Source organism: Larus michahellis, chromosome 17, assembly GCF_964199755.1.
Source record: "Larus michahellis chromosome 17, bLarMic1.1, whole genome shotgun sequence".
NCBI lineage: Eukaryota > Metazoa > Chordata > Aves > Charadriiformes > Laridae > Larus > Larus michahellis.
Window position 1 is genome coordinate 5,277,677 of NC_133912.1, and position 23,783 is coordinate 5,301,459.

General features: G+C 57.8%; 1 protein-coding gene and 1 long non-coding RNA gene across 4 annotated transcripts in view; both read right to left on the reverse strand.

Moving 5' to 3' along the window:
• SORL1 (sortilin related receptor 1) overlaps positions 1–19,652 on the reverse strand; it is a 48,649-nt gene extending 28,997 nt beyond the window's left edge. For 2 of the 3 annotated variants that reach the window (XM_074561484.1, XM_074561483.1), the window contains exons 1-11: positions 18,562–18,859; positions 8,923–9,039; positions 8,490–8,615; positions 7,798–7,959; positions 6,326–6,393; positions 5,800–5,980; positions 3,762–3,863; positions 2,632–2,801; positions 2,266–2,458; positions 1,953–2,070; positions 1,345–1,418 (exon numbers count right to left, since the gene is read on the reverse strand). In XM_074561484.1, the coding sequence (XP_074417585.1) occupies positions 1,345–1,418; positions 1,953–2,070; positions 2,266–2,458; positions 2,632–2,801; positions 3,762–3,863; positions 5,800–5,980; positions 6,326–6,393; positions 7,798–7,959; positions 8,490–8,615; positions 8,923–9,039; positions 18,562–18,774 (1,524 nt within the window). In that variant the 5' untranslated portion in view covers positions 18,775–18,859. Of the gene's footprint in view, positions 1–1,344; positions 1,419–1,952; positions 2,071–2,265; positions 2,459–2,631; positions 2,802–3,761; positions 3,864–5,799; positions 5,981–6,325; positions 6,394–7,797; positions 7,960–8,489; positions 8,616–8,922; positions 9,040–18,561; positions 18,860–19,460 lie in introns of those variants that run through there. The other variant, XM_074561485.1, reaches the window with a different exon arrangement.
• Positions 19,653–21,668: 2,016 nt separating this feature from the next.
• LOC141732458 (uncharacterized) lies at positions 21,669–23,437 on the reverse strand. Its single transcript, XR_012584115.1, has 3 exons — positions 23,296–23,437; positions 21,940–22,051; positions 21,669–21,804 (listed from the first exon to the last, which is right to left on the reverse strand). It is a non-coding gene; the product is annotated as an uncharacterized LOC141732458 (long non-coding RNA).
• Positions 23,438–23,783: the final 346 nt, after the last annotated feature.

Consider the following 23,783-nt stretch of genomic DNA (forward strand, 5'->3'; position numbering starts at 1 on the left):
GGCTTTTGGGCTGTAAGGTTTCTTGAATGCTCACAGAGAAGTGGGGTCATGGTGTGCAAAAAAAAAAGCCCCAGAGACAGTTCATACATCTGTCTCGTGGAAAGAAACTCGTATTTCGTGCTCATCTCCAGCTCTATCTAGTGATCACCAAGACAAAAACCACCTTTTTTTCCTGTCTGGGAAGCCCAGCGCAGCTCAGGATGAAAACAGAGAGCATGAACGTGCCTGATTCTGCTCGGAGGACACGCTAACGTGCTTAGGGCTGTGCTTGCGCAGGGCACTGAATGCACTGTTTCTTTCTTTTCTGTGCTGTGAGACCGTACCGGTGATCTGGAGAGCAACGAGCCTTCCAGCCTGCCGCTTGCCAAAGCCGAGAGGAGGAGTTGGGTTACTGCTTCTCGGCTGAGGAACGGCAGAGCTGGGTCATTCTGCACCTCTGCTTGCCTTACAAAGGGCCCAAACAAGCCGGGAGCTCAGTGTTGTTAACCGTGGGTCAACGCTTCCTCAGCATGTTTTAACGGCACTTGAATGCAAACCTGCCCGCGAGCCAGGGGAGGTTGGCACCTGAAAGTCTTGGCTTGTGGATACCCTCCTCCGGCTGGGGAGCGCTCCTGTCTTGACGCAAGGCTCCCGCGGGGAGAAACGGTGGCTCCCCGTGGCCGCTTCCCAGTGGAATTTCGGAGGCGCCCGCTCTCAGCCCATCGCCTTTGGCAGCAGCCAGACCCGTGGCGTGTCCCCACCGCCGCTGCAGCTGCCCAGACCTTAACCCAGACCGCGCAGCACTTACGGGAGGAAAAGGAGGCCGTTTAATTCGCAGGATTAAATAGCTTGCAGATGTTGAAATACCATATTACACTCGCAGCAGAATGCACAGGCAGACCACAAATGCTGCCGCAGACCAGAACACCCAGCATCAAACTCCTCATACAGCGAGGCCGACATCCCAGTTTTCTGGAAGACGTCGAGCCTCTCCGGACACTCTCACATACAGAGTCCTGCCTGTCCGTCCCGTCTACAAGGGGCCAGATGACCCATGCCGATGGCAAGTCCTGCCAGTCGAAAAGAACTAGAGGAGGGAGCTCTCCTGCGTTTGAACCCACCACCTTCACCCACAGGACCGCGACCGTTCACCTCTACGCCAACCCACACGTGGTCCTTCATTTAAAGCCCTTTTTGCCTTGGTCTCAAGGACATTCCGCACCTTCCAGCTACAGCTCTTGGATTCATATGTGGAGGTCAGCCGTAATGCCCAAGAGCTGCACATCGCTTATCTCTATTGCTGCTAACCTCCTACCCACTGCACCGCCGCATCGGCCAAGCCGGCAAGCACAAGAGCGGTCCTACCTCTCTCCACCTTGCTCCGGCGCTGCTCGAGACATAGACGTTGGTTTTCCTTGCCATGTTCTTGCCAATGGAGCCTAGGAGAACAAGAGAAATCATTCTTCTTGAGGAATGCAAAGCGAGTGCTTAGAACGAAGCCAGACACCTCTAAACTATTTTTATCTGTGAGCAAAATGATGACTGAGGAGCTGATTTTTCACACTATAAACTAATCTCTTCAGAAGCAAATATTTTAGACTAAGCCAAGCTTTAAAAGCAGCTGGGGAAAAACCTACGGCTATAAAGATGATGAAACAAAACACGTAAGTGTTTTCTTCAGTAAAGGAGAGAGACAAACAGGAATTTCTGTATGTTAAAGAAACCTTTCACGTGGATAGCGGCAGGAAGGAGGACCAGAATAAAGCGGGCAAGGTTTCTCACATCACCGTGCTGCAGTAAAAGCTACATGCTGTAATTACTGTACAGGGACTGCAGCAGAGACAGGACAGCAAAATGCACAATTTAATTGTGTTTTTGTAACCTGTGTATACAAACTAAATGCTGCCAAGTTCCTCGCGTCCTGACAACAACGTGCCCTAAGCCCTGGCACACTGTGGGAAGGAAAGAGGTACCGGTGGCGATGATCAGTCCCGGCGCTGACTCCTTGGAGAGAATGGACATCCTACGCAGCTGGAAATTCAGCAGCTGGCTCAGGCGCTGGGCCAGGTGGAGAGAGCAGCCCTGAGAAAACTGGAAAAGCAAACCACAGCGGCGTTAACCCTCCATCCCGCGCTCACCTGTGTCCTCATCCCACCTATCCCATCTCTCTACACTTGGAAAGGCAAGGAGGGACTTCCTTATGGCAGGACTGCCATTGCAGCCTATTTTGCGGGGTGGGGGGCTTCTCCCGCGCTTGCCCCCCTGTCCTTTCTCGCCCCACGCTACCTCGCAGTCTATCTGCTCCCCATAGCGCGTCTGTGCCGGGGGCTGTAGCAGCTCCCAGGTGCCCCCCTTGTCAAAGGTGATGACGGAGCGCATGTTCTCCTCGCTGAAGGAGCCGTTGATCAGGGTGGCGATGTAGACACCCCGCACGCCTTCGACGCGATGGAAGTCCGCGAAGGGCTCGTTGGCAAAATACCTGCGAGGAAATACAAAGGTGGAATCTGGGAATCGCAGCCTCCCTAGGTCTGGGGAGTGGGGAATGTCAAGCCATCAAACGCAGCCAAAAACTTCAGGGACTTTGGTCAATGTTCTCATTAGAGAGAATCGCATTAGAGAGAGATGGATCTGATTAAGCGTGTCCCACGTTACCTGACCAAGGTGTCACTGCCAGCTCCTCCCGGGCTGTAGTAGAGCACGTTTTCTAAAGACAGCGAGAACTTCAGGCCTTCTGCCTCCGAGATGTAGAGGTTGGTACGGTTGTTATCGTGGCTGACACACACAAACACTTGGTCCTCCGAGGCATCGGCAACATAATATTCCTTTGGATGGAAATGACAGGCGAGCAGGCTTCATAGGTGTGGGCACACCAGCAGGGTTTATGTACAGGCTGCTTTAGCGTTTCCTCTTAGCTAGCTGAAAGCTAAATCTTCTCTCTACCCATTTGTACTTTTTCTACTTTGCAAGGAGGTATTTTCCCCTCTGCTTTTACTTTTGCGTTTCCCCTCCCCCAACCGCTATCCTCTGCCCTCCGCCCCACACAACCTGCCGGCATTCCCCTGGGAGCAGCACAGGGAGCCGAGCCCCATCGGTGACAGGTCTCTCTCTGCCTGGACCCCTCTGAGGCCTGGGGCGTCTCCCAGCCAGGGGCGTGCCCCGCTGCTTCACCAAACACGGAGCGCACCGCTCGCGCTCTCCTTCCTCCCCACCAGCCTGGGGATGCCACAGCAAGTCTGGCTCAGGGATCGCAAGCTCTGCAAACCCTGGCTGTCGCCCTGGGCTTCCCCTGCCCGCAGAGAAGATGGATGCTCCGGGCCACGATGGTGGAACCAGTGTGTGTTCGGTGACCTAGCACGCCAGGCCATGGGAAGAAGTAAGGTCCCCAGAAGCCGAGCCAAGGCACTGAGCACCGAGCTCAGCCCCTCTCTGCGTATCTGGGCTTTGCGGCCAGTCTCCATCACCAGTGCTGGAGGAAGTCGGTGACTGTCTCTTTCCAGACAGCCTCACACCCAGGACAGTGCTGACCCTACACAGTGCTCTGGGTATTCCAGTATTTCTCCAGAGGCACGAATCGCTAGAATGAAGTACCATCGTGTAAACAACAAGATCACCCGAACATGAGCTTTTGCTCAGCTAATCCCCCGAACGGGGTCATACGAGGTCCCTTCCCAGCTCCGGCTCCCGCAGCGTCTGATGAAACGCAGAAAAAACTGCTGTTGACATCTGAGGGCGTCCTTGGCAAAGGAGGCAGAGAGGAGGTCTTCTCGGAAATGGCCACTTACCTTAATTGGATGCTTGGTTATGAACTGTGCCGCGCGCATCGGCTTGCGGTTGAAGGAAACCCAGAGCTGGACCGAAGGCGGCTGCGAGCTGCCCTGCAAACGCTGCAGCAGAGCAGAGGGACACATTAGGAGTAGCTCTCGCCCCCGAAATCACCCTCACCTCCAGCAGCGGCCGAAAGACAGACTGGGGCAAACTCACAAACCGTGTGCCTCCCTGCGTGCGGGCAAAGCCTGGCAGCTGCCCACTCCTGTTGTACATCCACATGGGCAGCGCTCAGCAAGGAGAGAAACTGCCCTTTCTGGCTGGCCAGATGGAAGTAAGGAGGCTGGGTTTAATTCCTCCTCTTTCTGCAGAGCACTCTGTCCTTTCCTTCCTATTTTTAATGATTCGCGCTAAATGAAAGGCACCAGTGCGAAGCCACAAAGGTAAAAAGCTGGGGGCAGCCTATTTCATATGGGATGCCAACGGTAAGAACCTAAACCCAGATCTAGGCTCCAAAAATAAGCGGCCTGATTTTCCTAGGCTCCATATCGCTAAGCAACCGCACCTCCCACGGAGAGGAGCAGAAGTTGGGAGTCCTGGGCGCCTCTGTCGCCCAGCCTGTCCCCTCTCCAGCGCCATTCTGGGGTTTGACGTGAGTGCCGCATCCCACACCCGGGGATATCATTTCTAAGCCCAGGGGTCCGCAGCCAGGCTGGCCTTTCTCTCAGCCTCCGTGTTTCCCACAGGTCTTTGCCTCAGCCTGGAATACGGGTGATTTTAATGTTGTTTAGTGTAACGCCGATCATTAGAGCTGCAGGACAAAGCGTGATGGCAACCCCTGAGCCCCGCGGAAGCTGGAACAACCCCGAAGAACCCCCAAACCGAGTTCACCCCTTGAAAGGTAGTGACTCAAACCAGCCCCGTGCTTTCAGGGCACTGCTCCCTGAGCCCGGTGACTTCTCGGCAGAGACGCAGACCATCCCCCACGTTTCCCTCTGCACCACCAGCGAGCCCAGATAAAATCTTCTGCAAACCACAGCAGGCTGCAGAGCAGGCGTAGCGCCAAGGGGCCGGGCCCCAAGAGGTGCAGGCTGTACTGCCTGCGAGAGAGGCTGCCGAGAAACTGAAACTGCTCCGCAAACATGTCCCCCGCCAGCATCAAGCAACTCTGCGGCTGCTCGGGTGGCCGGAGGTGACACACTTGCTGTGAACCACCTAGGAAACGCTACAGGGTTTTGCAAGGAGTCACCCTGAAATGGCAAAGGTTGCTCGTTAAAACAGACTCGACGGCAGCAGCGGGGGAGCAAAGCAATGTTTGCATTTTCTATAAAGATGACTGCTCCACCACTTCTAGAAGGAATGGGACTCAACCTCTCCGCTGTCGTGTCTCTGATCATCCGTAAAGGACTTGCCCTCAGAGAAAGCACAGATGACTGCTAGCTTTCTTTCACATTTGTCTGAAGCTGGCCAACAGCTTCAAAAAGTACAGGGGGCCTGGGCTGCAAAGGGACCGCAAAGAGTGCTGTTGCTCACCCGCATCCTCTTTCCGTAGGAAAGCAAACTGAAAATCCAGGTCTCTCACCAGGCTGGAGCACGGTAGGCTACTTGGACCTAGTCTATGCGTGATGGTAATCCTCTCTGACAAGCGGCCTCCTAACCACCGAGCTGCTGCGCCACATCCCCCCTTCCCCTGCCACCGCGTCCCTCCTCGCCCGCCTTCCCAGGGTTTTTCCCCGGTCCCAGCACTTCGCAGCCTGACCTACTTCTGCCCAGCCTGATGAAGGCAGGCGTAGGGAAACGCCACTGCTCCGAGCCCCGCCAGGAGACTGGCGTCGGTAGGTGTTGCTTTGTCCACGGTGGCACGAGGTGAAGCGGGGCAGGCAGCCTGAGCAACACCTCCGGGACAAGCTAAACGCGAGGTGCAGCAGCGAGCAGCACCGACCCTAGCAAACGCTCTCACCGCACTTTAGACACAAGCAGAGCGATCACCCGCTGCGGCCATGGTACTGTACCGAAGCATCCACCATCACAGTGATTTGCTCGCATAATACTTACCACGGACTTGGTTGCAAACATGTATTTGTCCCTGAGCTGGAAGTCTTCAACATCTTCCAGGATTATTTCTTTATTCTCTCGGCTCTGAAAGAAATCGGTGCTGCGAATGACAGTGGAAACCCCAGAAGGCTCGTGCCGCTCAATGTACACCGTATTTGGCTTATCGTAGGGCTCAACTCCCCTGGGAAGAACAAAAGGAAGGCGGCGGTGGTGTTATTTCTGCACTCGCAGAGCAAAGCAGAAGGCAGCGGGTAGCAAGGAGCGGGAGCCTTATCAAGAGGGTGGGCATGGAAGAACCAGGGGAATGTGGAGCATCCCAGGAGCCTGCATTGGTGGCTGTCTCTTGTCACCCCACCGTGCCACATCCCCGGTAGCAGGGTCTCGGCTGGACAAGGGGAGCAGGGGACCCGAGCCGGAGCACACTGTGGTACCCGGGTCCCTGATTCGCGCAGGGCGGCAAAGGAGGCCAGAGGTGAGAAGCGAGAGACGACAGGAGCTGGGTGTAACACACAGGGGTGACACGTACCAAGAAAAAGACTTCACGTGTTCCTGAATCATTATCCAGGTCTGGCCAAAATCATTCGACTTCCAGAGCTGCAACGACAAAGGTGGGAGATGGCAGTGGGACTGGGCAACCAAACAGAGCCAGTCCTTTGAGAGACCCAACCTCGGGCAGCAACGGCAGGACAGACACGTGTCCATTGCAAAACTGTGAACTGCTTTGATGACTTCTCTTTATATGCCAGCTACCCAAAGCAACAGCAACCTTTCTGTCTGCAGGGGAGAATAACCCAAATGGGAAAAAATTGCACCTTAGTCTCCTACCAGAAGGAATTCTCACTGGCTGTCGATCCACTTGGTTTTATACTACCTCAGAAATAAAAATAACTCATTATAATGTACTCATGGACTGCATTAGCAAGGGTAAATATCCGGGCAGAGCCGTCTCCCCCTCGGAGGCCGTTACAGCCTCGAGCACAGCGACACGCTGTTGCTGCAGATCTGTGGGTATCAGTAAGGAAAAAGTCAAGAGGAGAGATAGTATCTGTCATTGCACCAACAAAAGTAGCAGCGATAAACACGCCAGCCCGCAGGCACATCGGCCCCTCTGCCCATCCCTCCAAGGGCCTGTGTCCCTGAAACCTGCCTGGTTTTTTTCCAAGCCCTACGGTGGCACCTGAGCTGCAATTTTTGCCTCTTTTTTGCAGGTACGTGGGTACGGCCAGCCAGACTCCAGCCTCGACAGTCAGTCCAGCATCATGCCCGAGGAAGGTACCGCTCCCAGCCAGCTCCGTCGCCCAGGAAGGCATCGGGGGTGCCCAGCACACACCCTGCTTTGTCCCGACTCAAACTGGCACAAACTGTGAGTACAGCCTGTACGCTGTCCCCGTTCACATCTTGGGGGATAGTTGTTTCACCTCCAGGTTTGGCTTACGCTGCCTGTATCTATCTGAGGGTGCTGTAATTACTTACAAACTGTAGCCGATAGCTCCGGGGGAGAAAAAAAAAAAGGATTTGTGTTCAAGAAGCAATTTGTTATGCAAAACCCCAAGACAAACCACTTGCCCGCGTGAAATACTGCAGAGGTCAGTCCTGGCTCAGCTGCCAGCGCTGCGCGGTGAGTTACGACCGCAATGCTCGGGGAGATCGATACGGTCAGGAGCGGTGTGGATGAAGGACCAGCATAAATGATGGAGAAGGGAAAGCAAATGTTTAAAGCAGCCACCCTGCAGGTACCACATCCTCACCACAGCAGAGGTCAGAACCCAGCCTGACCTGTAGGGAAGGGGTGTCCAGGCCAATTTGGGACAGCTCTACGTACAGCGATTCAAGATCAGACACTCTGGACGGTCAAAGCACAAAACCACACGGCGATGGCACGAGGCAGGGTGGATTTTGGCATGCCATAAGGGCTGTGGGGCACGTAACGGGCCAGGGGAATGCGACGGCAGGGTAGAGGCAGGACGCCGGCCCTCCCGTCTAAACCACAGTGCTCACCTGTTTTTTAGGATGAGACCTGTCAAAGCCCAAGAGGAGGCTGGGGTTCCCGGCATGCAGGAGGAGGTCTGCCGCTCTGAAGGGAATCGAGAAGCCCTGAATATTGTTGCAGAAGTCGGTGGTGATCCAGAGGTACGGGACGAAGGCGTCTACGAAGATATACTGGGAAGAGAGGGGTCGATAAGGAAGAAAGCAAGCAGGCGGTTAGCCTCCAGGAGGTCAGAGCTGAGCTCGGGGAGCAGTAAGCAAGGTACATGTCCCGGGGAGCCTTTGGGAGGGCAAGCTCTGGAGGGGAGGACTTTCCCTGGCCCAGTCGCCCCCTCTCCCGCCACACTCCGATGCTCCTGAGCATCTCAGAGCCGTAGAGGAGGTACAGCAGCATGGCTGGCATGTCCCACCTCTGCCTTGGGGACCCCCGGGATGACCAGGGGGGCTCTCCCAGGAAGCCAGAGGCCCTTGCAAAAACTGCTTTTGGTCCCCATCTGTGGGAGGCGTCCGTCCCTCCCTGCTGCCGTAGCAGAAAGGCCCATGCACGCACTTGCCCCGTGCAAAGGCAGGTTCTCAGCGTGACTCACGGACGCGGATCGGGGCGGCCACACACCCGGGTCCCCTGGCCCGAGGGCTGTGCCATCACGCTATCGGCAGTGATACACTGCGTACAAGCCGCACCGGAACCCCTGCCACATCCTTACCCTCTTGTTGTCTGCCGGGCTGTGGTAGAACTGGGCGATGGCCACCTCGCTGCCATTTCCCCCACTGAAGCTGAACCTCTCCGAGATCTTCTTAAAACTCTTGCCATAGTCGTATGACACGTAAACCTGCAAAGGAGGAGCCCCAGCGTGAGGAGCGCAAAGCTCTCGTTCCCCTTCTGACAGATGTGGTTAAAAATTCAGAAAACTAAAAGCGGGGGACAGTTTAGAAATTGCCCGAGCCAGCCTTTCACGGCTTGAACCTGTGGGGCAAGAGAGAGGATAGTAAATGGTGTTTTGTGTGTCTCTGAACTCAGACTCAGGGGCCTTTCTTCCCTCTTCCCAGCCCAGGAGAGAAAGGCAGGTCGTAGCTCGGCAGCCGCCAGCACAGAAACCACGAAGGCGCCCCAGGACAGAGCCGGGTTGCAGAACTTACGTTGCTGTTTTTGGGACCCAGCAAGGACAGGCTGTCTCTGGCCAAGGCCACGATCACGTTGCTCTTCTCTCCCGCCCAGTGGACGACCATCTGATTGTGGGAATCGTTGAGGCTGACCTGCAACGCCAAGGAAATGGGCACCCTGAGCCACAGCATCGCCCGCAGGGACAGTCAGAGAGCAAACACCCGCTCATGCCGCTCCTCCTCGGAAACACGCAGACTTTGGGGAAACTCATTCAAACCCGGGGCAGAAGTTGAACAGGCCAGAAGGCAGAGGGGCGCCGTGTGTCAGGCTCTTCAGACCTCGGAGGGGCCCAGGCTGTGCCCATGGGCACACTTGGGGCAAGCTCAGCTCCTGCCTGGAGAACTAAAAGGCAACAGCGTAGCCCACCGCTATAGTGCTAAGGGCTCTGCCTTTCCGCTTCCATTTTCCGAGATTGCTGTGCCATCATCCCACTCCCACCTCCTCCTGCCATCTCATTGAAAGCAGAGCCAAGCGAACCAGCGGCCGCTCAGCATGACGAGGGTTACACTTAGACCGAGGCCACCTCAGCGAGGGATTCATGCGCTCGCTGCAAGCCACCAAGAGTTAAAGAGAAGGCTTCCCTGGGGAGTGATGTTTGAGAACAGCAAATCAGCATCTCCCATGAACACGCTGGCAAAATGCGTGTGCCTAAAGGGGTTAGTTTTCCCGTTATTCGTCCTCAGATAAACAGGATTCGGGGCATAAGAAGTACGAAAATTAAAAGCAAGGACCAAGAAGTGATTTCAAATCCAGGCTGAACAGGTGAAGGGCCATGGGAAACAAAATCACCTTTCTACAGCGACTTCTTCTGTACCCTAAAGGACGTGCTGGTTTCCAACACAAACACAGCCACATGCCGTCCCGTCATTCCCCGTGCACGCATTGTATCTGGCAGTGCTGTAACAGCACCGGCCATGAAGGGACGGTTTCTAGGGAAAACTATCGGAGCATCATCAACGGTGGGAACTGAAAGTGCAGGAGCCTCTGGGCAAACCCGGTGCCCGAAACGACCGCTGCCTGCATGCAGGCACAGCCAGCATCACTGGGGACGCTGGGTGAAGTTTCTCCGACACGGACGGGCACCTCAACGGCTGCAGATGCGGCCGCGTGTGCTCAGCCCACGGCTGGTAACCCCTAAGCTCATGTCCTTGGGAAGCTGTCAAACACAGGGCTAAGTCTTTCTTAGGCCTGATACCCTCTGGCTCCCTGGGATCAGCTAGGAGCCAGTTTAACCTCCGCCAGCGACTGGCAAGTAAAACGCTTGGAAAAACTAGATCTTTATTCTGGAAGGGGCGGGGGGGCGAGCAAAGCAGAAGCCTTCAAATCCCTCTTATGCAATAGGCTCATGCAAGGGGGAAAAAATTAAATAATCAACAACTAGCAGGGGGGACAGCGAGCAGCCCCCAGGGCCGGTACCCCCAGCTGCACCCCCATCTGCCCAGCCAGAGCCCCCCCCCTCCGGGCAGACCACGTCGGAGCGCCCAGATAGCAAAGGCAGCAGAGATTTAGGTCAGGCGCTACAAAGCAAGCCAGCGGTAGCCTTGCGCGCCCGCCGGAAAAAAGCAGCAATGCTGTTTGAGGATGCAGGGACACGGGGCGGAGAAGAAGGGATTGGTGCTGCCCACCCAGGCAGCCCGCATACAGCCTCGGGGCTGGAATCCGGAGCGGCTCTGTGCTCCCAGTCCCTCTCCCGTCCCGTAAAAGCAGAATAACCTCATCTCCATCTCCGACATCTGTATCAGTTATTTTGGGTGCAGCTTTTTTTTGGGTTCCCAGCCGCACCCGGGCTGAGGTTGCCGGTTCAGGCAGAGGGCTAGGTTTATCAGCCTGTCTAGAGCTGTGTTGTTATTTGGAGGAGGGGGGCGGAGATAGGGAAGGGGGAGCCCGTAGCATCGCATTCAGAAACAGAAGCGAGCGACCCTGCCCAGGCTCCCTTCCCCGGGAGAGGCCCTCCAGAGGGAGATTTGTCCGCTGGTGTAGACGTGCCTGAGCATCCCTGCCCGCCCCAGCTCCTCTCCACCGAGAGGGGCTTCTCACCACCTCCGTGACAGTTTCAGTAGCGCTTTGGGGTGTTTTTTTTCTGCAAGAAATCTGACACTAGGACAGTTTCAAACCAGGAAAACCACAAGAGGCTCCTACTTGTGCCTTGCTGTAACCTCAGCACTAAACCTGTACAGTTTTCTTTTTTCCCACAGGCAAGAAGAGACAGCAAGCTCCCGAGAGACCCCTCCTCTGAGCCGGAACACCTGTGAGGTGTAGTGAAGCCCAAAGGGCGGTGGTAAGGTGCCTGGGCTCAGAGGAGCCAGCTGAGCCTTGTTACTCATTAGGAGCCATGTGACCTCAAGCAGCCTAATTAGGGCAGAGCCCCTGTATAAAGGCCAAACTGGGCACAAGCAAGGTTTGGCTCCCTGGTAGGAGGGAGAAGAGCAGCAGCGAGTGCCGTGGGGCTCCGCTCAGCAGAAAGCTTAGGAGCACCTAAAGGCTGCTGCAGCATATTTTACTAAGGGGTGTAAAGAAAGAGAAGCCAGCAGAAGGATGCCTTACGCCGTAAGTCCCCTGAGAAGTGCTCGTGCAATAGCATCTCAGGTTTAGGAGCCTCACACATTCGTCTCTGCCAGCGGCAGCCCTGCTGTGGCCCTTTGGAGCTCAGGGGAGAAAGGAACGGCACCCCGAGCCTTTGCTGTCCAGGCAGCAGCACTGCATTGTGCCCCATGTGAACAGCACCCGATGTTCCAGTGACCGGGACATTTTATGTGAAAAAACTTTTGCAATAAGGCCATTGTTGTCCCCGACACGAGTAACACTGCCCTATTTGCCAGCAGGAGGCTTATTTGGCAGGAGCCCACGGTCACAGACTCCCCCCCCTCCCCTGATGGGGGAAACCTTCCCCGGGAGCCCATGTAACCTACGAACGAGCAATGCCCTGTGCCCAAAGGAAGCAGCAGTTAAGTTTAAATTCCCCTTAACGGGGAAGTGTTTTGGTCTTTGCCAAGCGATTAAGTGTATATGAAATATGCATGAAATTTTAATTTGTCCTCCTAATATGTAAGGTGCCAAATGAAGTCCAGGAGGGGAGGACGGGAGCCAAGACATAGCGGAGGCTGCTTGTAGCTGTAGTTAGTGCTGCTAGCTTTGCTCATACTATATTTTTTTGTTTTGGTTTACAGAATCTTCCAATAAATGGACACCCCACAGAAACCGAGCAAGAAGACAGCCCCTAGAGCTGCCATCCCGCCACGGGAGCACGTCCCAGAGCAGGTAAGAGCTCCCGCAGGGCTCAAGGGGCACAACAGGAGCCCGAGCGCTCCCAGGCTGGGCTGGGAGGGGGAACGTCGTGCGGCCGCGTGGTGCTGCGCCGAGACCGTGGCAGTGCCTTGCCGAGCCTCCCGAGGCGACGTCCGTCGGGAGGCGGGCGGAGCAGGGTGCGTGGCGTGCGGTGCCGAGCTCCTCCAGCGCCGAAGCAGGCTGGGGAGCTACCGGTGTGCGTCGATGGGTTTGCTCTGTCAAGAGGTCCGGCTCCGGCTATGGGGCTCGGACCGCAGCTCAACCCAGGCTCTTGTTATTAATCAGGAGGCGACACGGCGCGACTGCTTGGGGATTGAGGCTCAATGCTGTAAAATGGAGGGTGTGCAGGAAAAGGGCTCCTAGGGAATATTGATGTGTTTTTCCTGCCCTGGTTACGTAACTGGAAATGGGATGCTTAAAAACCAGTGCAGCTCCTGGGAAATTTCTGATGAGTTAACAGGTTATTACTACAGCTAGATAAGTGACGGTATCGGAGAGCAATGGGCCTCCGCGGTTGCAAGCGGCTGCCGAAGCCGTCAAAGAAAGCTATAGCTAAAAGGGGTCTGAAGCGAAGCCGCCGCTGGGTTAGCACGGGGATTTAAAGGATAGGTGCTCTCACTAGTGTCCTCGTCGTTTCGGCTCGCTGGAAGCCGCCGCGGACAAGCTTTTGTCCCCGTTTTCTCTGCCTCCCCCCACCCCGGCAAGGCTTACGCAATAGCCCAGCATCGAGGATGAGCGTCAGGGGCGGCTATTGCATTCCCGGCGTGCCGCGTCCCCCCTGCGCTCCCGCTAAAGCTTCATTACTGTACCTTCTGCTCTGCTCCCGAGCATCTGTTTCTAGCCCTGCCACGATATTTTAAAATACAGTCTGTGCCTGCCGTAGCGCTGCTTGTGGCTCGTGCTGAAAATGCCAGGGTCTGAAATCATTGATATGAAACACGGGTGACTCATCGCGGAGCGCGCCAGGCCCATGTTAATTGTGTTAATACTGAAATCATCTGGTGGCAGAGCTGTTTTCCCTCCGCTACCACCAACAGAGCTCTCAGTTAGCTGTTGTTTCTAGGAGGAAGGAAAAGGGTAAGGGAGGGGGATGGCAGAGGCCGGAGCCCCGTTCACCACAGAAATAAGCAGATCCCTGGGCGAGAGGGTCCCGGAGGTGGGTTCTCTTTATAAATTGACAGGGAATTGAGGCTGCCCCGGCCAATTTGGGTGAGCGCCGACGAAAGCCACTCCATAACCGAGGCACGGGGGAAGGCTGCAGAAAAGGTCTAACGTGCTGCCAGTGAAGCGTGCCATGAGCTCGTCATTACAGCTACAGAAAGCTTAAGCGATGCCCCTGGGACACCGCAACGCTCGCTTAGTCCGACAGCGGGGTCCGTGAGGAACCTGCCAAAGGGAAAACAAGGAATGAAAACACCAGTACCCTTTCCAGGTGCAGCAATGCTGGGAGCCGGCAAACTCCGGCCCAAAAGCAGGCGCCGGGAGCGGGGAACGTTCCCGGGGTGGCGGGGAAAGGGGCAGGGATGCCCCAAGCCCAGGCAGACGGGGTGAGGGCGGGGGGTATCTGCCGACGGCAGGAAGGGTTAAAAGGACCGGGGGTCCCGGAGCGCCTGCCGGCCCTGTGCCGGGACCTGCCGTCACCAGCCAGGGCACATCCAGAAGGTTAAAGTCTAATCTGGGAAGGTCTCTGCCGGGCTGGCAAACTAGGTCAAAATTAACTACGGTTCAGTTCCGATGCAGCGTGATTGATGTCTCCGCTTGCATAGCTGGACGGCACTGACCCTGCCGGGCGCTTTCCCGTCTCCTCTGAAGGAAGAAGGGCTCTTTGCCAGTTTGCAGGCTGTGAGGGAAGGGAGCTAAGGTGGGCCCTCTGTGCAGGACGCACTGATGGTGTTAAAAGAAGAGAAGCTTCAGCTCTCTGTGCTCAGGCGCTATTTTGATGTGGCGCTAGCAGTATTTTAGGGTAGCTCGCCAGCTGCCGGCCGGTGCCCACCACTCTAGGGGTGATGAGCGAGAGGATGGAGCTCATCTGCCGGGGAGCGCATTGCTTCCTTGGTACTCCGCAAGCGTGCGGTGCCACAGAGACAGAGGTGTTAACGTCTCCTGCACAAGGTCAATGCGGTGGCGTTATGTTAATGGGAGAGGAATTCTGCTCGGCTGTCTAGAGAAACTTCCGTCTTAAAGATAAAGATCCCTGAGTGGCATCACGCTGCAGCGTTGGTTTTAATCTAACAGAGGCTGGGGTAGCGTGTAGGAGTCCGAGCGCTAGCAGCTGAGGAGATCCCCTTAGGTCTTCATCAGTGTGGAGCGGCGGGGGTGTCGGGGTCAAGCAGGTGGGCTGATAAAAGATGATTTAGTAGTAAATGGCCTGGAATTGAAGAAAACCCGGTCTGCTTTTCCTCAAAGGCAGGACTGGTTAGCGCCAGGAAAGAGGAAGCTCGAGAAAGACAGAGTAGGTCCTCCCGGGAGGGAAAGAGAGGAGCTGCTGTGCGGGCGGGCAGCAACGCCGGGCGCGGGGACGGGGAGGCACAGCGGGGACGGGAGCACGGGGAGAGGCCGGAGGCCTCACAGCGGCAGCAGGGAGGGCGAGCTGGCCGCCGCAGGAGCCAGCAGCAGTTAGATAAGATGTCTTTTGTCTCAGCGCGGTTTAAGGCTTAAGGTTGTGAGTCGTGTGCTTTTGGGGGAGGTTTTGGATAAGCCCTTTTCCAAAGAAGGGAAAGGTTTGTCTGCAGATAAAGGTGGGACCTCTGTGTCTGTATTAGCAGCCCTGCAATGTGAATGCTGTCCATAACCGTGATGCTCTCTCTTGCCCCTCAGGACCGGCACACAGAGGCCTCCTGCCTCGGCGCTTCTCCTCGCTGTTGGCAGCGGCTACGACCCGACACTCGTCAGACGGACGGACTCACGGTCACGGAAGACACTTCGTCCCAGCACACAGGTAGGCAGCCACGGCAGCTCGTTTTCTTTTCCTTGTTTATTGCATTGAAGATAAATCCTCACAGGCGATGCGGTTCGTGGCCGGCTTTCCCCCAGGAGGGGGCGGGATTTATGTGGAATGGTGGGAACGTACTCGAGAAATGTACAATCACGGTGCCAAGTAATTGCATCCAGGTGTGAGTAGGGATGCGCAGGCAGGAGTAAGGAGGTCGTTAAGGGCGGGCAGGAGATGAGCCACCGCCTCGGTAGCCAGGGGCTCGCGCAGGAAGAGGAAGGCAGGGCGCGGCGGTTTCTGGAAGGGGTTCGGGGAGCGCCGCCGGCCCCGGGGGGGCATAAGCGGCAGTTGTTTTGCTTTGGGGATGTTTCTCTGTTGTCATTGGCATCCTAGAAAAGACCTGTCACGTGTCGGTGCCTGCTTCGTTACGGTCCGTCCATTGTAACGCTTGCCAAGAGTCCGGTAGAGGTGAGGGTGGCACAAGGGAACAAAACCCGCTCTGTCTCGAAGCTGACGGTCGCTGGAGTCGTGCGTTCGGTCTCTTGGTCGCCGGTGTTTCAGGGCCAGAAAAACCCGGGCAAAATCACGAAGGCACAGAAGTGTAGGCTACCGGTCTTGTTGTTTGTTGAGGTTCCCAAAAAATGTTGGTGTAGCCAGGCGTGGAAGCGGCGCAAAGATGCGATCGGTGGTGAGGATCCGGAGGAGCAACCCAAGTAATGTTTTGTGCTTGTGTCTTTGGTATCTAGGGCAAGAGGGCTCCGAGCCTGTTGCTGATGGTGTCGAGTAAGCTGCGTTCGGCTCCCGAGGAGCCACAAAGGTTTTGGACTTTCTTCCCCTCCTCGATTGCAGCTGGGGCGACGGGTCCCTCCCTCCGGCTCCGGTCCCCTGGTGACATCTCCCATGGCGGCAACCGGCAGCACCAACCTCCCGCACCCCACTTTCCTGCGCCGCCGAGCCGGGGCTCTGTGCCGTGCCACGAGGCCGCGCGGGGACCGCAGTCGACAGCAGGGGAAGGGCAGGGAGTTTCGGGGCGCGAGCCAGCACATAGCATATGGCCGAGCGACCTGCCAAACGTACATGAACAGGTTGCGCCCCAGATAAGGGACTGCAGCGCACGGCAGTAGGATGCTCGGTTCAAGCACCGCCCCTTACGATGATGTCCCTGAGAGAGGACTGTTTTTTTGACCATGCAGTTTTACGCTGGTAGGAGCATCAGAGACACGGAGAGAGGGGGACATGGGTATCGGTCGGGGCTTGTGACGAGGTGTGAGACTTCCAAGTAGCGTGTTACGCAGCTTTCTGGCTTCCCGGGTGTTTGTAATGCTGTATGGTCTGATCTGCAAGGGGGGCTGTAACACACGGGCTCCCTCGTATCTTTGATTGCCGCACTGTATCGGTCGGGAGAACTCGGAACTGTTGTTCGGTGTCAATAAACTCTTCTTGGTGACATGCAGTACCTCGGCTGTAAATTTTGTGCGTCCCGCCCCGAAGCGGCGGAAGGGCCGGGTTTTTTACGCTAGTCTGAAACCGGGCGCCGAGCCGCCGGCGAGAGCAGCTCCGTTCCCCGGGCAAATCCCCTCTGAAAGCTTCAGGCCACAAGAAAAAACCAGACAGCCGCAGACCGTAGTGAAGTCCCACCGCTTCCTATTAGTCCTGTTCCGGATAGCACCAGGGTTACCGCACCCTCTTAGATGTGCCACTGCATGTCGGTGATAGAGGACTCTCGGCCGAAGCAGCTCTCTCCCTGACCCCGGCAGGTGGGTTAGAGGAAAGCCACAGGGAGAGGACGAGGGTAAGTGCTATAAATGTCTTTCAGTAGATGGAGAGACAAGCATGATGTTTTTTTTCTAAAATGGGGTAGATGTGTGATGCTAAAAACAGCCAAACGTCGAGGAGGTAGGGGAGGCGAAGCAGATTGTCCAGGGGAGTAGGAACAGCTTTTCCCATCCTCTAAGCGGGGGAAGAGGAGCAGGGATCTAGGAGCAGCGCCAGCCCCACGCGTGCCCCTCCGGCAGCCCTAGAGCCAGGCCCGCGTCGTGGCTGGCTCTTTCCCATCCTACAAGTAGCAAAAAGGGGAAATTATAGGGCCCCCAGAAGGGAAAGCAGTAGCGAGGAGGCAAACATGGGTGTCACTGAAGGCTCGAAGCCTCTCCCGGAGCGCACCCCGTCCCCCTGCGGGCAGGTCCCCCCCACCTCCCCATCAGCCTTTCGGGCACGTGATGGGACACAGGCAGCATAAGCGAGGAGGGTCAAGTGGGGTAACTTAGCATAGTGTAGCGTGTGGAGAGGTAAGGAATTAATTAGAGTCTTAAAGGCTGAAGCTGTCCCTAGCAGGCGTCCAGGCAGCCCGAGTGTAATTCTGTATCACCCCGAAAGCAACGGTTGCCTGGAAAAGCCGGGAGAGAGGGGAGCCCTGACAGTCCTGGCAGCAAATTTCACCAGAGAATCGAGCTCGAGCAGGGATACTCTCAGAAATAGCAGTTTCTATGTTTTGCTGCGATGAGCAACTGCTCTCCCCCTCTTTTCAAGGAGCGGTGGAGGCTGGCTCGCAAACGCAGAGCGGAGCCCTTCTGACGGAGAAGGGCACGGTGGCTCACAAATAGCAATGCCTTCTGCCAGAAGTCACCTCCCTCTGCCCGGCATCCGAGCGTAGCCGTGGTCCACACCAGCATCTGTAGGTGATGAGCCCTCGCCCACCCGCTCCCGGAGGGACTCGCGTTCCCATCCGGCGAGCCGGCGCGTGCCCTCGGCCACCTGGCAGCTGCCGCTGCTAGTCTTGCTGGAAACGAACCAGCGAGTGTCCAATGCCAACCCGACAGTGCCAGTAGTTTGAGATGGATCTGGGAGAAAGGGGGGGAGGTGGGAACAGCTGCAGGCAGAGCTCGGCAAGGTCTGAACGTTTGCCACTTTGTGAGCGGAGCAAGTCGCGGGCGGCGAAGGAGCGATTAGACGGAGCCGGGGCTGCTTCGCCAGCAGCCCGCATCCCCGCCGGGTGCCGAGGGGATGCCGGCCATCCCCGCGCGCGATCCGCTCCGACCCCTGCACGCCTGGAAGTTGTTTTCCCAGCAGCAAGTGTGCGCATACACACACACGCGCAGGCACACACGCAGACCCCCCAGCCCCGCAGCGGACGCGCGGGGGGCTGCGGTCCCCGAGGCCGTGGGGCCGGCTCCCCACTCGCGACACTGGCACCGCGGGGCGGGGACACAGGCGACCCGCGGCCGCGCGGGGGGATGGCGGCGCGGTTGGTACCCCAAGTCCTCCCCCCCGGGAGGGGGGAAGCGCCGCTCGGGCGTGATGTAACGCGTATTTTCGGGGGCAAAGGGGGGGGCTGCACCGCACCGTCGTGTCCGGCCCCCTCGTGTCCCGTCCCGTCCCCCCCCGGGGTCCGGCTCACCTGCCCGTACACCTGGATGGGCTCCGGCGGTCGCGTCGCGTCGCGGCGGCTCCGCGGGGTCTGGGCGGCGGGGGCGGGCCGGGGGGCGCGCAGCAGCAGGGCGGAATGGCCGCCCGCCGCCGCCGGCAGCAGCAGCAGCGGCAGCAGGAGCGGCAGGAGCCGGCGGGGGAGCGGGGCGGCCCGGCGCGCCCCGCCGCTGCTCGGCGTCGCCATGTTCGTGGCGCCGGGGCCGGGCCGAGGCGTGCGGGGCCGCGGCGGGGCCGAGCGGAGCGGGGCCGGCGGGAGCGGGACGCGGCGCCGCCGCCCGGAGAGAATGTGCAATGGGCAGCGGCCCCGCTCCGCGCCTCCCCGCGCCGCTCCGCGCCCGCATCCCGCCCCCCCCAGCGCGGGGGATGCTCGGGGACCCCCGTCCCCGCAACCGGGCTGGGCCAGCGGGTGCGCTTCGCTGGGGCGGGGGGGATGCTCGGGATCCGGGTGGATCGACACGAAAGTTATTGTAAGGAAATGGAGCGAAATGAAATGAAATGGCAAGTCCGACGGAAGGAAAGTAAACGCAATGAAGTCTAAAAAGATAAAATAAGGGAGTTGCAGCCTGTTCTGTTTGGGGGATGCCCGAGGTTTTCCCGCTGCGCCCCCAAAGCAGCCTAGCTGCACCTTGTCTCCCACACACACCCCTTGCAGCGCGTGTCCCCCGACCCGGGACGTGGGCCTAAAGCACCCCGGTACCGGCGGAAGCGGCGTGTTTGCCCGTGCAGGCTGAGGTTTAATAGCGTCGCAGGCCCAGTCGTCACCGATGTCACGCGTGGCTGCGCAGGGGGTGAGAAACACAAGAGGCCCCGTAGGGAGCGTCAGGCAGGGAGAGGGTAGCGCGAGGCAAGCCCGTTCCGGGGGCGGCGTACCGGGAAGGACCAGGTCTCGAAACGGCGTTTCCAAACAAAGCCCGCGTCTCCTCTGTTGCCGTAGCCGGCAACCTGCATCTCCTACTGATGATCCATTGCTCTCGCTATTTGTCCATCAGTTTTGGGATGGGTGAAAATAGATGGCACACCTGCGGCTGCACGCGCAGGTCCACGTGTCCTTGGCCGGCAGCTGTTGCGCACGTGTGGAGTAACCGTGCACCCTGTGCACAGGGTCCCTGTCACGGTAGGAAGGTCCCAGACCCACGTCGGCGCTGCCGATTGCGGCCGCGCTCCCCACAGCATCCGGGCTGGGAGCACGAGGCCTTTCTGCGTCGGGACCTGCCGGGAGGGAAAAGGGGTGCATGCTCTCTACGAGCGTTACCCTTCCCTGTGTGTGCAACGAGGTGGGATGTGCCGTCAGAGCAGGCTTGCCAGCGCGCATGCTCCTCTCCCGGTATATCGATCGTGTTGATCGAGTATTTTGAGCCAGGTGAGCAGGGATAGACAGGGGAGATTGTTGTCCCAGCACTGCAGGGTTCTGGACACTTTAATGCTGCTGGTGTCCACAAGGAGGGGGGTGGCCCACAGCGTGGGATCCGCTCAGTTTGTGGCTTTGAACCTCTTACAGCGTTGTGGAAGCTCTGTGCCGCTCGTGTCCGATCCCGGAGGTCCCGCTCGCACTATGCGTGCCTGGTTCCTTTTCTTTTTCTAAGTCATTTTATGGTCAGTGTCTTTGGTAGTTCGGGCAGTTCCTGTTGCGGAGCGATCCCCGGGAAGCCCCTGTCGGTTTTAAATGTCTACCGGCTTCGCGCAGGGATGTGTTTTTGAGCGTTGCCTCGAGGCTCCTTTCTGTGCCTTACATTTTGTGAGGAAGGAGAGTAGCTGTAAAAAACTTGGGTTTCCTGTAACAGAAGATTTATTTGGTCTACGTGGTCTATGTGCATCGGGGAGATTATAAAGCGGGTCAAGAGTATCGCTTGGTGTCTAGTTTCTGTTAAGCATTATCCCGGAGCTGGGGGGCCGTTTCGGGTAAGCGGCTTTCCCGGCCGTCGGTCAGACACGCCGCGAGGTCGGGTTCTTGGCCAGGGCGCAAGGAGAAGAGGCTGGGGAGGGACCCACCGGCAGGGCGGGCAGCAGCGTAGGCTCTGGTCCTTGTCGCTGAAGGGGTGGGTCGGGTGCCACGAGGGGCTGCGTCTGTCTCTGGATGGGGAGATGAAGGTGTGGATGGATGTCGAGAGGAGAGAGGAAAAGGTGTAAACGATTTCATACGTTACGGTGACAGACTTCCCCCCGGTTCGGTTCCGGTAGCTCTCAGAGCCCTCCATCCCAATTTCTGTCATTTTCCTACCTGGGCAGAGCTGGGAAGGCGAGCCCCGTCCCACGAAAAGCGGGAAGCCGGAGGCCCGCAGGCGTCCCTCCAGGTCCTCCCGCGCCTTCTCCCGGCCATTGCGCCCAGCAGGAGGGTTCGAGCCGTGCCAACGGAGCGTCTCTTTCCACCCAGGGTAAAGGTAGCTAGCTGTGCGCTCGCCCATAAAACACTCAGCATAGGTAACATGCCTGTGCAGCCCTCGTAACTCATCGGTGTGGCAGAGATGATGTACGGTTATGCAGGGACGGCACAGGACCAGTGCCAGCGGCCGCAACCCTGATTTATCGGGGCGGGCCAAAGCGCCGGGCTCCCAGGCGCGGGGACTTGCCCGGTGTCGCCGTGGGCCACGAGAGACAACTCTCACCCCTCCCTTGTAGAGAGCGACTTGCCCCGTCCTTGCCCAGGGCTTGTGCGGTCGTACCAAAGGAAGTCATTGTAATATGCAGCGGTTTTGGCGCTGGGCAGCGCCGTGTCCCGGGCGTTAGGGAGCAGGGGCGGGAAGGGGGAGCGGGGATGCGAGGCGGAAGGAGGGCAGCGCGTCGGCGCCCAGGGGCAGGGAAGGAGAAGGGCCAGCTCTGTCCGCGCTCCCCGCGGTCAGAGTCCCGCTCTCCTGCCGGCCGGAGGGTCCGCTCTGCGGGGCTCCCTCTCAGGCTTTGCAGTCAGCGGGAGGCGTGGGCTCATCTCACGAATGTGCTTAACGGGAATATACGGTCTGCGGTTCCCAGGCGGTTCGTCTGCATCCAGGCCCGTTCACGCCAAGCACTAGGGACTTTGCTGGCTGCACAGATACGCGTTACGTGACTTGACCGACCGAGATCATGCCTCGGGAGTGTAGGACTGTGCAAGGGAAGCGAGAGCGTTGCTTACTAATGCCGGGTGACCCTCCGTCTCTCGCGTTCGTCCCCTTCCTCCCTGCCGTTGGCGCGGTCTCCTTTTGCTGCCATGTCAAGCCGGGCAGATCAGCCGGAGCCACGTCTGCCGTGACAGGCGGGACAGGGGGTGACCGTGGGAGACAAAGGGAGCATTGAGCCATGCAGGTTGCCTGGCCCCAATTTGTAAGCCAGAGCGGTGTTTTCTGGGCATCGTCTCGCTGCTAAGAAAAGGCCTTACCCGCTTTGGAGCCTGGTTTGTCTCAGAGGTGCCGAGAGCAGACTAAGGGGTTGCACGTCCTCCGCCTCTCGCGCTGTGCGCTCTTCCGGTATTTCTAATGTTGTCGGGAGCGCTGTAAAGAAAATGGATGTGACCCGGCAGTAAAGGAATGGGAGTTTATGAATCCTGCGGACAGCCCCGAGGCAGACGCGCTCCCTCTTATTTCGCTTGCCGTCGTAGCAGAACCATTGTCCAGAGCTTTCCCCGAGGTGTTTTCACCTAGAAACCTAGTGAGTGTATCTCAATTAGTGAGTCAATACAACGCTAAGCCCTTCTAATAGAGCTTGTATAGGTCTCGATTCAGCGTAATGTCCCTCCGGAGGTCACGGCGGCTGAGGGCAGAGTCAATAAGGGAGTTGCGTCGCGCCGGAGCCCCTATAACCGGTCGCTCTCCGGAGCGGACACAGCGGGCGGGCGGGACCCAAAAAGGCCGTGCCGTCGTTTCCCAAAAGCAGCGCCGCGTCCGTCCTGCCACCCGCGAAACAAATCTGCCCTGCCAAATTGCCCCCCCAAAGAAGGAATAGAGGAGAGAATAGAATAAGAAATAGCAAGAAATGAGGAACCAGCCTTATGTTAAACGGAATCATAGATTCACAGGACAGGAGGTTGTAGAGAGGTGGGGGTCAGTCTCTTCTCCCAAGGAACAGGCGATAGGAGGAGAGGTTGCACCGGGGGAGGTTTAGATTGGGTACGAGGGAAAATTTTTACACCGGAAGGGTTATTAAGCGTAGGAACAGGCTGCCCAGGGAAGCGGTGGAGTCACCATCCCTGGAGGTATTTAAAAGACGGGTAGACATAGCGCTCAGAGATACAGTTTAGTGATGGGTTCTGTCAGAGCGAGGTTAACGGTCAGACTCGATGATCGGACAAGTCCCTTCCAACCCGGGCAATTCTATGACTCTAGGATTTAGGTTGGAAAAGACCTTTAAGGTAATCGCGTCTGACCGTTAACCTAAGGGTGCCAAGTCCACCACTAAACCTCATCTGTCGGCATTACATCTACATGTCTTTTAAGTAGCTCTGGGGACGGGGACTCCACCGCTTCCCCGGGCAGCCAGTACCGATGCTCGACGACCCTTTAGGTGAAGGAATTTTTCCTATTAACCAATACAAACCCTCCTCCCGCGCGACTTGAGGCCGTTTTCTCTCGTCTTATCTCGTCACTCGTGAGAAGAGACCGACCGCACCCTCGCTCGAACCTCCTTTCAGGGAGCTGTAGAGAGCGAGAAGGTCTCCCCTCAGCCCCCTTTTCTCCAGGCCGAACACCCCCAGCTCCCTCAGCCGCTCCTCGCAAGAGTCACGCTCCAGACCCCTCACCAGCTCCGTCGCCCTTCTCCAGACTCGTTCCGGCACCTCCGTGTCTTTCCTGTAGCGACGGGCCCAAAACCGAACACAGTATTCGAGGCGCGGCCTCATCGCCGCCGAGCGCAGGGGGAAGATCGCTGCCCGAGTCCCGCCGGCCACACTATTCCTGATTCAAGCCAGGACGCCGTGGGCCTTCTCGGCCGCCCGGGCACGCCGACGGCTCACACTGAGCCGGCTGTCGACCCACATCGCCAGGTCCTTTTCCGCCGGGCAGGTTTCCGGACGCTCTTCCCCGAGCCCGTCGCTCCATTCAGGGCGGTCGCAACCCAAGTGCGAGACCCGGCCCTTAGCTCCATCTAACCTCACACCGTTGGCCTCGGGCCATCCATCCGCACTGTCTAGATTCCTCCGTAGAGCCTTCCTACCCTCAAGGAGATCGACACTCCTGCCCGACAGGCTTACCGAGGTTGGACTCGATCCCCTCGTCCAGACAATCGATG